This window comes from Eriocheir sinensis, unplaced genomic scaffold, assembly GCF_024679095.1.
Source record: "Eriocheir sinensis breed Jianghai 21 unplaced genomic scaffold, ASM2467909v1 Scaffold362, whole genome shotgun sequence".
In the NCBI taxonomy this organism is placed as follows: domain Eukaryota; kingdom Metazoa; phylum Arthropoda; class Malacostraca; order Decapoda; family Varunidae; genus Eriocheir; species Eriocheir sinensis.
In genome coordinates, this window is record NW_026111679.1 from 116,973 (window position 1) to 131,347 (window position 14,375).

General features: G+C 45.7%; 1 protein-coding gene across 4 annotated transcripts; it reads right to left on the reverse strand.

Annotated features, from left to right (window-relative positions):
* Positions 1-3,986: 3,986 nt before the first annotated feature.
* Positions 3,987-9,600, reverse strand: LOC126991919 (neogenin-like). Of its 4 annotated transcripts, XM_050850595.1 has the most exons (5): positions 8,149-9,600; positions 7,615-7,720; positions 7,169-7,327; positions 5,764-5,969; positions 3,987-5,001 (listed from the first exon to the last, which is right to left on the reverse strand). In XM_050850595.1, the coding sequence occupies exons 4-5, from the start codon at positions 5,959-5,961 to the stop codon at positions 4,891-4,893; spliced, it is 309 nt and encodes a 102-aa protein (XP_050706552.1). In that variant the 5' UTR covers positions 5,962-5,969; positions 7,169-7,327; positions 7,615-7,720; positions 8,149-9,600; the 3' UTR covers positions 3,987-4,890. The 4 variants fall into 4 exon arrangements, 1 of the variants encoding a protein (XP_050706552.1); XR_007745943.1 differs by lacking the exons at positions 3,987-5,001; positions 5,764-5,969 and having other exon boundaries at positions 7,175-7,327; XR_007745944.1 differs by lacking the exons at positions 3,987-5,001; positions 5,764-5,969 and having other exon boundaries at positions 7,175-7,327; positions 8,095-9,600.
* Positions 9,601-14,375: the final 4,775 nt, after the last annotated feature.

Here is a 14,375-nt window from a genome sequence, read left to right on the forward strand (position 1 = left end):
TCTCTCTCTCTTTTTTTTACGTCGCGGCCTATTGCGCCGGTAGGCTTCTTCCCGGTGGGTCCTGATGGTCGGCCCAAGGCAGTGCTTAGAGTGGCCTTTCAGAGACATGATCCCTGCAGCTACTGGGTTAAGTGCTGCCCATAGCTCCAGTAGGCTCTTTGGAGGGGCCTCTTGGATGACCCCAGCCCGGTAGTGGCTCAGGCAAATTGTATTTATAGTGGCTGACAGGATGTATGGTTCTTGCTTCCTGCCTGGCCCACGCTGCCCACCACCATGACCTAAGTCACTGTTTATTTACTATATATCCAGGTCTTTTCCACGTCAGTGAAGGTGTGTTCCCTTAACTATGTAGTCTAGTACATCACTGTGGTTTGGCACACTGACTCTTTTTTATTTTTATATAATTTGAAGATACCATCCTGGTAACCCATCAGCTCACCTGTGATCCTCCCATTGTTCCACTGCAGCGGCTGCCGGGTGAAGGTGGTGGTGGACGGCTGGCCAGGGAGGGCCAGGATGGTCAGGCCACCAGCAGGGTGTTGGAGGCCACCAGGCTATAGGGGGACTCACGCCAAACCTGATGGGGAAAAGTGTGTGGGAAAAAGTGTGATTGTCGCACACCAAAACTTCAACGCACCCCCATCATGCATTTTATATATATATATATATATATATATATATATATATATATATATATATATATATATATATATATATATATATATATATATATATATATATATATATATATATATATATATCTCCTGGTGAGTGATTCATAAGTTTCCATAATTTTTTTTTTTTTTTTTTTTTTTTTAAAGAAAAGGAGACAGCTCAAGGGCACAAAAAAGTAAACATTAATAAAAAAAAAAAAGCCTGCTACTCGCTGCTCCTAAAAAGAATCCAAAGAGGTGGCCGAAAGATAAGTCAGTTTCGGGAGGAGAGGTGTCCTGATACCCTCCTCTTGAAAGAGTTCAAGTCGTAGGCAGGAGGAAATACAGATGAAGGAAGATTGTTCCAGAGTTTACCAGCGTGAGGGATGAAAGAGTGAAGATGCTGGTTAACTCTTGCATAAGGGGTTTGGACAGTATAGGGATGAGCATGAGTAGAAAGTCGAGTGCAGCGGGGCCGCGGGAGGGGGGGAGGCATGCAGTTAGCAAGTTCAGAAGAGCAGTCAGCGTGGAAATATCGATAGAAGATAGAAAGAGAGGCAACATTGCGGCGGAATTTAAGAGGTAGAAGACTATCAGTATGAGGAGGAGAGCTGATGAGACGAAGAGCCTTTGCCTCCACTCTGTCCAGAAGAGCTATGTGAGTGGAGCCCCCCCACACATGAGATGCATACTCCATACGAGGGCGGACAAGGCCCTTGTATATGGACAGCAACTGTGCAGGGGAGAAGAACTGGCGGAGACGGTACAGAACGCCCAGCCTCGAGGAAGCTGATTTAGTAAGAGATGAGATATGAAGTTTCCAGTTGAGATTTTGAGTTAAGGATAGACCGAGGATGTTTAGTGTTGAGGAAGGTGATAGCTGGGTGTTGTCAAAGAATAGGGGATAGTTGTTTGGAAGATTGTGTCGAGTGGATAGGTGGAGAAACTGTGTTTTTGAGGCGTTGAAGGACACCAGGTTCTTCTTGCCCCAATCGGAAATAATAGTAAGGTCTGAGGCTAAGCGTTCTGCAGCCTCCAGCCTTGAGTCGTTAAGTTCCTGAAGGGTGGGTCTTCTATTAAAAGAAGTTGAATAATGCAGAGTGGAATCATCGGCGTAGGAATGGATAGAACAGTTCGTTTTGGAAAGAAGATCATCAATGAACAACAGAAAAGAGTGGGAGATAGGACAGAACCCTGTGGGACACCACTGTTAATAGATTTAGGGGAAGAACAGTGACCGTCTACCACGGCAGAAATAGAACGGTCAGAAAGGAAACTGGAGATAAAGGTATAGAGAGAAGGATAGAAACCGTAGGAGGGTAGTTTAGAAAGCAAAGATTTGTGCCAGACCCTATCAAAAGCTTTTGATATGTCCAGCGCAATAGCAAAAGTTTCACCGAAACGGCTAAGAGAGGATGACCAAGAGTCAGTTAAGAAGGCTAGGAGATCACCAGTAGAACGCCCCTTGCGGAACCCATACTGGCGATCAGATAGAAGGTCAGAAGTGGAAAGGTGCTTTTGAATCTTACGGTTAAGGATTGATTCAAAAGCTTTAGATAGACAAGAAAGTAAAGCAATAGGACGGTAGTTTGAGGGATTGGAGCGGTCACCCTTCTTAGGTACAGGCTGTGTGAAGGCATACTTCCAGCAAGAAGGAAAGGTAGATGTTGACAGGCAGAGGCGAAAGAGTTTGACCAGGCAGGGTGACAGCACGGAGGCACAGTTTTAAGGACAATAGGAGGCACTCCATCAGGTCCATAAGTTTTCTGAGGATTTAGGCCAGAGAGGGCATATAAAACATCATTTTGAAGAATCTTTATAACAGGCATAAAGGAGTCAGAGGGGGGATGAGTAGGAGGAATATGCCCAGAATCGTCCAGAGTGGAGTTTTTAGAAAAAGTTTGAGAGAAGAGTTCAGCCTTAGAGATAGATGAGACGGCAGTGTTGCCGTCAGGACTGAGGAGTGGAGTGAAAGATGAAGAAGTGAAGTTGGAGGAGATGTTTTTGGCTAGATGCCAGAAGTCACGGGAAGAGTTAGAGAAAGCAAGGTTTTGACATTTTCTATTAATGAAAGAATTTTTGGTTAGTCGGAGAATAGATTTGGCACGATTTCGGGCAGAAATGTAAAGTTCATAATTAACATTAGTTTGAAGGCTCTGGTATCTTTTGTGAGCTACCTCTCTATCATTGACAGCACGAGAACAAGCGTGATTAAACCAAGGCTTTTTAGCGTGAGGAGTAGAGAAAGAACGAGGAATGTATGCCTCCATTCCAGAGACAATCACCTCTGTGATGCGCTGAGCACACACAGAGGGGTCTCTATCCTGGAAGCAATAATCATTCCACGGGAAATCGGAAAAGTACATCCTCAGGTCGTCCCACCGAGCTGAAGCAAAATGCCAGAAGCATCGCCTCTTCGGTGGGTCCAGAGGATGTACAGGAGCGATAGGACAGGATGCAGAAATAAGATTGTGATCGGAGGAGCCCAACAGAGAGAACAGTTTGACAGAATAAGCAGAAGGGTTTGAGGTAAGGAAGAGGTCTAGAATGTTGGGCCGATCTCCAAGACGGTCAGGAATACGTGTAGGGTGCTGGACCAACTGCTCTAGGTCGTTGAGGATAGCAAAGTTGTAGGCTTGTTCACCAGGATGGTCAGTGAAAGAGGATGAAAGCCAAAGCTGGTGGTGAACATTGAAATCTCCTAGGATGGAGATTTCAGCGAAGGAGAGTGGGTCAAGATGTGCTCCACTTTAGAATTCAAATAGTCAAAGAATTTTACATAGTTGGTAGAGTTAGGTGAGAGATAAACAGCACATATGTATTTAGTAATAGAATGACAGTGAAGTCTTAACCAGATGGTGGAAAATTCAGAAGAGTCAAGGTCGTGGGCACGAGAGCAAGTGATGTCGTTGCGCACGTAGGCGCAACATCCAGCTTTGGATTGAAATTTAGGATAGAGATAGTAGGAGGGAACAGAGTAGAGATTGCTGTCAGTAGCCTCAGAAACCTGTGTTTCGGTAAGGAAGAGAAGGTGAGGTTTAGAGGAGGAGAGATGATGTTCCACAGAATGAAAATTAGAGCGAAGACCGCGAATGTTGCAGAAATTGAGAAGAAAGAGGTTCGAGGAGTTATCAAGACACCTCTCGGGTCGGCAGCCAGAAGGGGAGTCCTCCCTGGGGGAATTTGTGGTCCCCCCCCCAGGCGGGGACTCCGAGGCATTGCTTAATTGAGCCATTTTGAATTTTGAATTTTGGAAAAAGGTGTATATGTTATGTGAATGTAGTGTGGTGTGGATAAAGAGAGGATCTGTCTTTAGAGAGCATGCTGAACTACTCTCCGGTGTTGGTGAGACAATAGGGAAACGGTTAGTGAGGACATGGGAAGGGTCTTTGGAGGGCTTCAGCTCCCTTCTCACCTCCCATATATACCTCACCGGGAGTGGCTTGCGCCCGTTCGGTAGGTGTCTTCCTACCTACTCCAGCCGGTTACTTTAAGTTTAAGTTTAGGCCTGTAAGTCTGAGCACAGTCAAGGATCCAGATACATACTTGTTCAGTACTTGTTTGTAGTTGGTACAGGAGCAGGTTTAGGACAGATAGAGTTGCCTGAAGTTGTCATTTTCATGACAAAATATTATATTATTACCATACAGAAGAATATCTACTTCTATTCTGTTACAGTTTGGTTGCAAACCTTGGTTGCTATTATGATACATTGCCAGCCAAGTTAGTAAAGACTAAAGGAGGCTGATTTTTTACCTAGTAAAAAACATGTCAAGTTGGCAACATTAGCGCAGGAGGATATAATAATGTAGGAATCCTTTTTTTATACTTTGAAGAGAATAAATGAATCATTGCACATGAATAGGTTGTTTTACTTTATCATCTTTGGAGCACATCATTTTACCTATGGAATACTTTTACTCAGAAAAAATACAAATAAAATCAATGATTTAATCATTTGATTAAATCAATTTGATTAAATCATTGCCAACCCTGCTGTGCTGTTTCTAATACCATTATGTAAGGTTCATTTTTAAGTATTTGCAAAAGGTCAATGAAAAAATCAATATCTCAAACACTAATAATAGCTCACCCTATGAGTCATAATTTCTCTGTGCCTCATCACAGCAAGGATTCAGCTGTGCAGGATTTCCTTGAGAAGTGTTGCAGGACTGAGTGAATATTTACTGAAAGAAGAACGAAGGCTTCCAGCACTGTGGTCTCACCCTGATGGTCTTCACAGCAAACTCACTGTTGATGGCTTGAGGCTGTCAATGAGGCAGGTCACATCCGTGGCGTTGACGTAGCGGCTGGAGGATGAGGACGAGAAGGTGGTGCAGCTGTTGTACTGCAGGAGTCAAAGGTCAGTATTAACAGGGAGTCAGGTACAAGGACGGAGGGAAAACATAAGAAAGGTCACTGGATGAAGGACTGGCTTGTGAAATGAGACATGAATGACAGGAGGATAGGAAGGGTGTGAGGGAGTGCTTGCAGGAAAAAGAGGATGTGTAAGTGAAGGATAAGGATGTATGAGGGAGGATATGAGGTGTATAAGGGACTGTTTGCAGGAAAAAGAGGATGCATGAGTTATGGATAAGGATGTGTGAGGTGGACGTGAGGTGAATAAGGGAGTTTGCTGGGACGAGAGTATGAGTAAGTAATGGATAAGGATATAGAGAGGAAGATATGAGGTGAATGAGTGGCAGTTTGTAGGAGGGAGCAGGATGCAAGTTACGAATAAGGATGTGGAGAGGTGGATATGAGGTGAATAAGGGAGTGTGTGCAGGGAAACAAGAATGTGTAAGTGGTGAATAAGTTCCTTGACAAATGACTAACTTTTCCGCTGCTGTGTTGATGCAAGTGGCAAGTCGTGACACAGTGCACAAAGAACATGAGATAAAACATATATTTTCCAGCTGATGACTGCCCTCCCTGAAGCAGCCCAGCAACACTACCCAAAACTGACCTCTTTTGACCTCCCATTCTTCATGCTTGTGTTTGGAACGGCATCTAGTGGCCATTTAATTGTTGTTTAATTTGTTTACCTTGAGTTGCCTCCCTTGAAAAAAAAAAATAATAATAATAATAAATAAATAAATAAATAAATCACCTGGTTCTGGCTCAGCATGGTGTCCGCCCACTGCAGCACCACGGTGAAGGGCGTCAGCACCACGGCCTTCACCCACACCGCCGGGTCCAGCGTGGGTGCCACCACCTCCTCCTCCTCTGGCTGGGTGCGGACTTGCTGGTACACCGGTTGCCCGTCACCCACATTGTTGAAGGCTCGCAGGCTTATCACAAACTCCATGTTGGGTTCTGAGGAGATGGAGAACTTGTTATGGACCTAATCGTAACAATACAACAATTTTTTCACGACCCTTAACCCGTCCGCTGTGATTGGCACGGATTTTGCCTTCACTTGTAGCCTGGTAACATAGTCCCAGGTCTTTCTCTCTCTGTCTGTGGTGGATAGTGGAGTGTTTCCCATGTGGTATTGGTGTGCTGGATATCCCCTCCCAAGGTGCAGGACTACACTTTTCTTCACTGAACTGTAGCCACGGACACTTTTTGTTCCATTCCTGTAGCTTGGCGAGGTCTGCTGCTAGGAAATCCGCAGTCAAGGGGTTAAACTGGGCAGAACAGATAACAAATGAGATAGACTTACAGACAACAGGTAGAAAGACAGATAACAGGCCACAGATAACCAATGAATAACCTGACTAACATTATGACCACCCAGGAAATATCTGAGAGTTCAGGGCAGACAGAGGAATGAGCCTGAACGATGATGAGTCTGAAAATGGCAACTCAGAATACCACCTCCTTTCCCTCAATAATTGCTCTCATGGTCCAGGGTCTTCACAATATGGAGAGCTAACTTTATGATGGTGTGTAAATACTTTTCTGTGTGTGTTTGTGTGTGTGTGTGTGTGTGTGTGTGTGTGTGTGTGTGTGTGTGTGTGTGTGAAATGTTAACAGACTCAATAAATGTTTAACTATGATCTACTTAGCAAGATCTCTACCTTCACTTTACTTTGCTTAAATGAAAACTTGTTATGGACTCCATCATCATTTTCTTTGGGGGGGGTGAATGTAATGTTAACTCCAGACTCAATAAATGGTTAACTATGATATCATTTAACCCATTGACTGTGGATTTCCTACCAGAAGACCTCACCAAGCTATAGAAATGGATCAAAATGTTTCTACTAAAATTCAGTGAAGAAAAATGTAAAGTCCTGCACCTTGGGAGGGGATATCCAGCACACCAATACTACATGGGAAACACTCCACTGTCCACCAGAGAGGCAGAGAAAGGTTACCAGACTAACAGTGAGGGCAAATCCGTGCCAATTGCATTTGACAGGCTAACAAAATCTTTACCTTCTCTTGGCTCAACACAAATGTAGAAGTGGCTAATTCAAAATCCCTGTCTTGTGGAGAATCACACTGCAGGTCTGCATACTACTTGGCCAGATAATGGAGAATTAGTCACAAATGATCATCTTACACACCCAGCTTATCAATGATGTAACCGTGCTGCTTGCTGTCCACGATCTTGGAGTAGATGTCCGCCACGCCTTGGTCCCAGGCAATGGTGTAGCCGCACAGCAGCACATTGTGCTGTGCGGGGGGCTGCCAGCACACCCTGATGTGGTCAGTCAGCGCCACGGCTGTAATGGACCACAAGACACTGCAGATAACACAGTGACTCCACCATCATGATCACTATGTAGGTTTTATCATGGCTTCCAAACATGAATATTTTGTACCATGAAAACAAAATTATACAAATGTATTGGACCTGTAAGTTATCCTAAATTCTATGCACAACACATATTAGGTTTATACTGTTTGTTGGGAATTAAGAATGTAAGTGATGGATAAGAAGGTAGGAGGTAGGAGGGACAATTTGAAGGGGACAGAGGATGTAAATCACAACACTGAGGGAAACACTCACCCTTCAGACCAACTGGCTTGTCTGGGACCCTGTTTTCATGGCGGTCACTGGTGAGGTCCCCGCCAGGGTGGACTAAGTGTATGGGCAGTGCCGATGACCGTGAGTGCTGCAAGATGGAAATGAAAAATGAAAATGAGGAGCTGTTAGCATATTCTCAACATGGAAAAATTCCACTGTACATTAAAATTTACTCTGTTGAAATGAAATGGGAAAAGTATATTTGACCCCTTGACTGTGCATTTCCTAGCAGAAGACCTCATCAAGCTACAGGAGTGGAACAAAAAGTGGCTGCTACAATTCAATGAAGAAAATGTAGTCCTGCACCTTGGGAGAGGATATCCAGCACACCAATACCACATGGGAAACACTCCACTATCCACCACAGAGACAGAGAAAGACATGAAACTATATATATGATACTAGGCTAACAGTGAAATCCAAACCCGTGCCAACCGCAGCGGACGGGTTAACCCAAACTACCTGCCCCGTCCACGGACCCCCATAGGGCACGGAGGGTAGACGACCGGGGCTTACATGTCAACGCCTACACGCCCCGCCACGGCACCGCTACAAGGCCGGGAGCACGAGGATAACAAGGGGGGGCACGTGGATAGCAGGGATAACAAGGGAAGCACGGAGCACAGCGTCCCTTCCTTCTTCTTCTTCTTCTTTTGACCTGTAACGCTTTGTATCGCTTCTTAGGTCCTCCTCCTCTCGTTCCTCCCTTCTTATTCACACAACTTTCTTTTCAGCGTTATGTAATTTTCTAATCTGAAATAAAGCCACTTATATTCACTTATACGGACATTTGTGCCCTTTTTTCCCAGCACTGCGCGAGGAACACTTTTGCCAACTTTACCATTTTTCTTTCCGTTTCCTTTTTGTCTCCATGCAGCCCCAACACCGTGCAGATCGCCCCGTTTTCCTCCTCTAGTCTCCTAGCCCACTCCTCTCCGCCTATTACCATCACTACTCCTGCCACCAACTCCCCTCTCTGCCTCTCATAGTTGCTGCATTCCACTATTAGGTGTTCTACTGTTTCCATCTGCCCCGTCCTACAGCTACAGTCCTGGTTTCCCCCGTCCCTGTTCCTGCCGTTTACCTCCAGGGTTCCTGTTCTTGCTTTAAACAATAGTTTGCTCCCCCAGTCTCCTACATGCCAGTGTACTCCCTCTGGTTTCTGTTTCCTGCTGTACCATTTTAGCGTTGACTTGCCACTCATTCCTTCCTGCCATTTGACTTGTCCGTTCCTTTCTACTGCCTTCTTCACATCCCTGATCTCCATTTCATTCCACTCTTCCCTCAGGTGTTCTCTCCTTTTCCACCTCTCTAACTCTTTCCCCCAGGTGGACTTGTTTCCACTTTCTTGCAGTATTTTCTTTGCCCATCTCTCCTCACTACTCTTTTCAATTTTCTTAAGGAAGCCTAACTTGCCCTTTACAATTCTTTCCTTGAATGTACTCCATCCCATATCTCCTCTGACGGCCTCTACCGCTGTGCTCCTAGGGGCTCCTAATCCCCACCGGCCTACTGTGTTCTGAACCTTTTCTAGCTGTGCGATGTCCCCTTCTCTGTAGTGCGTTATCTCTGATCCATAGAGGCAATATGGTACACCTACTCCTTTCCACAGACTTCGCCCTACATCATATTTGTTTACTACTCTATTGCCTCCATTTATTATCATCCCTGACATCCTCCTTGCCTTCCCTTCATTCACTTTCCTCTGTTTCTCCCCTCCTATGCCTTCCTTGCTAACCTCCATTCCTAGGTACATATATTTATCGACTACCTCCAGCACGTTGTTTCCTAGTACCCATTGGTTACTGCCTCCACTACCAAACTCCATAACCTTACATTTTCTTTCACTAAATTTCAGGTCCCACTCCCTCCCATATGCCTGAGCTATGTGCAGGATCTCCTCCATCTCCTCTTTCCTCTCCGTCATCAACACTACATCATCAGCGTAAGCCAGGCACCCTAACTTCTCCTCCTATCTCTACCCCTTTCCCGGCTTTCCTAATTCTCACTATCAGCTCCTCGAGGTACATGTTGAAAAGCGTCGGGGACATCACACAGCCTTGTCTGACTCCTACATTATTTTCTAACCAACCAGTAGTGACGTCTCCTAACGTGAACTGCACCTCATTTCCCTCATATAGGCTCTGTATTATATTTACTATCTTGTCATCTACACCTACATGTCCTAGCAGTCTAATGAGCTTTTCTCTGTTCACTGTGTCGTACGCCTTTTCAAGATCTATGAATACTAGGTATAACTCCTTCTTCTTCAACTTGTTCCTTTCAATAATCTCTTTTAAGGTAAATATATTTTCCAGCCCTCCTCTGCCTTTCCTAAATCCACTCTGTTCCTCTCCAGGCACCTTTTGCATCTCTATCCAGTTCTTAAGCTTTTCGTTTATTACTATTCCAAACACCTTTGCCATGGTGTTCATGATAGCTATTGGCCTATAATTTCCTATCTCTGCTTTATCCTTTCCCCCTCCTTTGTGTATCAGAGTTACCCTGCTCTTTTTCCAGTCCTTTGGTACCTCCCCTTCCTCCAGAACCTCCTTGCAGATATTAAAAATAACCTTCTTGACTGCATCTCCTCCATACTTGAGGAATTCTCCTATAATGTCATCTGTTCCTGCCGCCTTCCCATTCTTCAACATTTTCAGTGCTCGCTCTACCTCCCCTATTTCTATTCCTACCTCCTCCATTTCCTTTCTGTCACTGTAGATTACCATGTTCTCTATTCCTCTATCCCCTGTATCTATCTTGATTACCTTACTCCAGTACTTTTCTATTACTAACCTTATTTCTTCCTCTGTTCCAGTCTCCCTGCCCTCTGTTTTCAGTATCACCCTCTGATCTACCTCTTTCCCTCCTAGGTACCTCTTCAGTCTTTTCCACCCTTCTTTTTCTCTCTCTCCTCGGGGTAGATTGTTTAGTTTCTCTGCCTGCAGTCTCTCCCAATCAGCAATCTTATTATTAATTAAGATCTGTGTCGCCTTCTGCACCTTCCTATAACTGCTATACGCCGCCTCCCATTCCTGTCTGTGCTGCTCCCTTCTTTCTCTGTCAATTTCCACAACTTTCTTTGCCTTCTGTTTTCTCTTTTTCTATCTCCTATTGCTTTCTCTACCTCTTCATCCCATCAGCCTTTCAGTCTCCTTTTTCCTACCTTGTACTTCTTTATACCTATTGATATCTTTGCCTCCTCTGCTATTACCTCCTTTACCTGTTTCTCCCACTGATCACTTGTCCTGTTACCCTTCTCTATTTCCCTACATAGCTTTCCATCAAGGTTAGCCCTATATTTCCCCCAGTCAGGATTTAGCGTGTCCCATTTTGTCTTCCACTCTGTCTTCATCTCCTGTTCCTGTTCCTTCCTCCCTCCCTTTCCACATGTCACACCTATCATTATATGGTCTGATATATCTACCTCCTCTTCCTTCCATATCCTACATTTGCTTTTCTCCACTGCCTCACTTGCCATGATATAATCTATAGCTGATGCTGCCCCTCTGTCCCTCCAAGTTATTGGGTCCTCAAGCTCCCAGTTCTTAATTTTCAAATTAGCTGACTCCGCAAATTCTAGCAACATGTGCCCATTTCTGTTGACTGGTGCATTATTTAGGCCTATGTGTCCATTGAGGTCTCCCATTACAATCCACTTTTCTTTTCCTACCCTGCCGCTAATTTCCATTAATGCACCATACAGCTTCCTATTTTCCTCCCGGTTTTCTGCCCCTTCTACTCCCATATATACCACTGTCACCCACCATTCTTCCTTCAGGTCTGTCACCTTAACTGTGATCAGATCTCCCTTGTTGTATCCTAACTTTTTCTCAGTTTCTTCCAATAAGTCTACCTCCGTTACCTTTCTTCCCGCCCTCTCCTTCACTATCACACCCACTCCTCCTCCCTTTTTCTCTCCTACTTTCCTTCCTCTCCCTATACACAGCCAGTCACCTTCCTGCCACTGTATCCTGTCATGCCACCCCGTTTCTCCTACTCCGATCACCTCAATGTTTTCACTCTCCTTCAACAAAATTCTCCACTTCCCTTCATTCCAGCCTCTCGTGTTCAGGAAGGCGAAACACATCTGCCTTCTCATGGCCTCATGCTATTTTCTTTCCTGTTCAACTCCTCTGTACTGCGCCCACTCCACTATGTTCCAGCCTGCCCACACTTTTCTCCCCAGCGCGAGGTAAACAAACACTGAACAGCTGACTGCCGCGGTGTGTGAAGGACGTGTGTGTGAGCGGCTCGGAGTTTTTGTGAGGATTTTCCGTCTGTGCAGTATTTTGGTGAGCACTTTACCTAAGAGTTAAGAAGAGATGGGCAAGGACGACTGTGGTGTGTGTGGGAAGGATGTGAATGACAATGGATTGTGTTGTGAAAGGTGTGAGGAGTGGTCCCACCTGACCTGCGTTAACATCAAGACCGCCTCACGGATCCTAGAGCATAGCCTGATCGTGTTCCTGTGCACGGTGTGCCTCGACACAAGCAGGACGGAATGGAAACGGAAGAAAGAGGACAAGGAGGTGCAGACAGAGGCCAACGTGGTGGAGAAGGCTGCCCAAACAAGCAGCGTGCAAGCCGCCCCAGCGAGTGAGCCTGCTGCCCCCAAGATCACCGTGGAGTCCAGGGAAGTGGAGGTGCAGGTCGAGGATGTTGGGGGAGGTAGGGATGGGTGTGGAAGGTGTGAGAAGCAGAAGGACAGGCCACAGGTGAGGAAGGCGATAAAGAGTATGCCCCCCATTCGTGTCGTTGGGGACAGCATGATGAAGAATGTTAAGAGTCAGTTGGGGTGTAAGGCCGAGGGGAGTGGTGTGGAGAGCTTGAGTGGTGCCAGGATTGGAGAAGTGAGGAGGAGGGTTGAGGAGAAGGCAGAAGAGTTTAAGGAAGGCAGCCTCTTGATCATTCAGGGTGGTGGGAATGATTTGGAGAATGTTGGCACGGAAGACACAGTAAGAGAGGTGGTAGAAGCAGTGAAGGCAGTAGAGGGTAAGAATGTGAGAGTGGCAGTGGTAGGGGTTATGAGGCGCCCCAGAGAAGGGGAGAGGTATGAGAGGGTGAGGCAGAGGACGAACATTAGACTCCAAGAGGCACTGCTACAGCTGAAGGTGGAGTGGCTGAGGGGTAAGAAAGGGAATGTTAGCTTTGTAGATTTGGATGGTGTGCTACGGGAAGGGCTGGACTTCACCGTAGATGGGGTCCACCTGAACCAGTCAGGACACGAGAGGATGGGCAGGAGGCTGAGGGAGTGGAGGAATGCTAGGTCCGTCCAGTGTGTGAATGCTTGAGGCGCTAGAGAGCAAGGAAGAGAAACCACCAACCAGGCAGTGAAGCGTATGAACTGTATGAACATTGGCTGTATAAATGTGAGAGGATGGGGCACAGGTAAGCTGGATGACATGAGTAAAGAGCTGGATGAGTGGAAGTTTGATCTAGTTGGTGTGACTGAGACTCAGTTAAGAGATGACGTGCGTGTGGATGGGGAAGTGTTTGCTATGATTGGGAAAGGCAGAAAGAAGCAGAATACACGGGGAGGAGGCGTAGCCCTACTCCACAGGAAAAGTAAGGGTTTCAGAGTAGAAGAAGTAAATGTAGGGACGAGTGCAGACAGTGAAGATGTGCTAGCAGTGAAAGTGGAGTGTGTCAATGCCAAGGGTAAGTCTGAAAGGTTGATAGTGATTGTGGTGTACATGACGGTGGAAGGTGAGAGAGCCGTGAGGGAGAACAGAGGAAGTATGGAGTGTTGAGGAATGTTATTTGTTAGTATTCCGGAGATTAAGTTATGGTCATGGGAGATATGAATGCACATGTGGGTGTGCTTGGGGAGAGAATGAACCGGAATGGGGAAATGCTGGATGAGTTTGTGGATGAAATGAATCTGGAAAACTTAAATGTGACGATGGCTGAGGGACGTGTGACGTGGAGTGCGAGGGATCAGGAGTCTGCTATTGATTATGTGTTAGTGAATGGGAGAATGCGTGAGTGTGTGTCTCGTATGTGGATAGATGAGGACGGAATGATTGATGTGGTGTCTGACCACAATATGCTGGTGGTGGAATGTGACCTGTATGCTAGGAATGAAGGTGAAGTGAAGAGAGAAAGAAAGAAATGGAGGTTGAGGGATGTTAGATGGGAAGACTTCCAGGTAGACCTGAGGGAATTAGACTGGATAAATGGAAGTGTGCATGACGTGGATGGAGCCAATAGTGAGTTTGTAGGAAATGTAAGGAGAGCCGCAACTCGACGGATTGGGTATGTGAGTACGAATGGAAGGAAGAGAAAGTACAAGCCATGGTGGAATGGGGAGATCAGGGATGCTAGGAAGGAGCGAAAGAGGCTGAATAAGGTTTGTAGGAGACTGAGGAAAGAGAGACATGTAAACGTTGAGGCAGAGAATGAATATCAGAATACATGGTCAGAGTATGTAAGGCAACAGAGGGTCACTAAATGGAAGATTAGGGAGGCCAAGGTCAGGTGTGAGAGGAGTGTGATTGAGGCTCTGAAAGAAAAAAGGCCTAGAAGGTGGGCGTGAATGGTATAAATTCTTGAGGGGTGAAAGTGTGACTGATAGTGAAACCGTGGAGTGCCTGAAAGTAAATGGTGAGGATATCAGGAACACAGATAGAATGAAAGAGTGTATAAAAGGTTTCTGGGAAGAGATTGGAGGGTTGGGTGAAGTTTTTGAGGTGAGAGAGGGATGTGTAACGCTTGAGAGTAAGGATGCTTGTGAGCTGAAT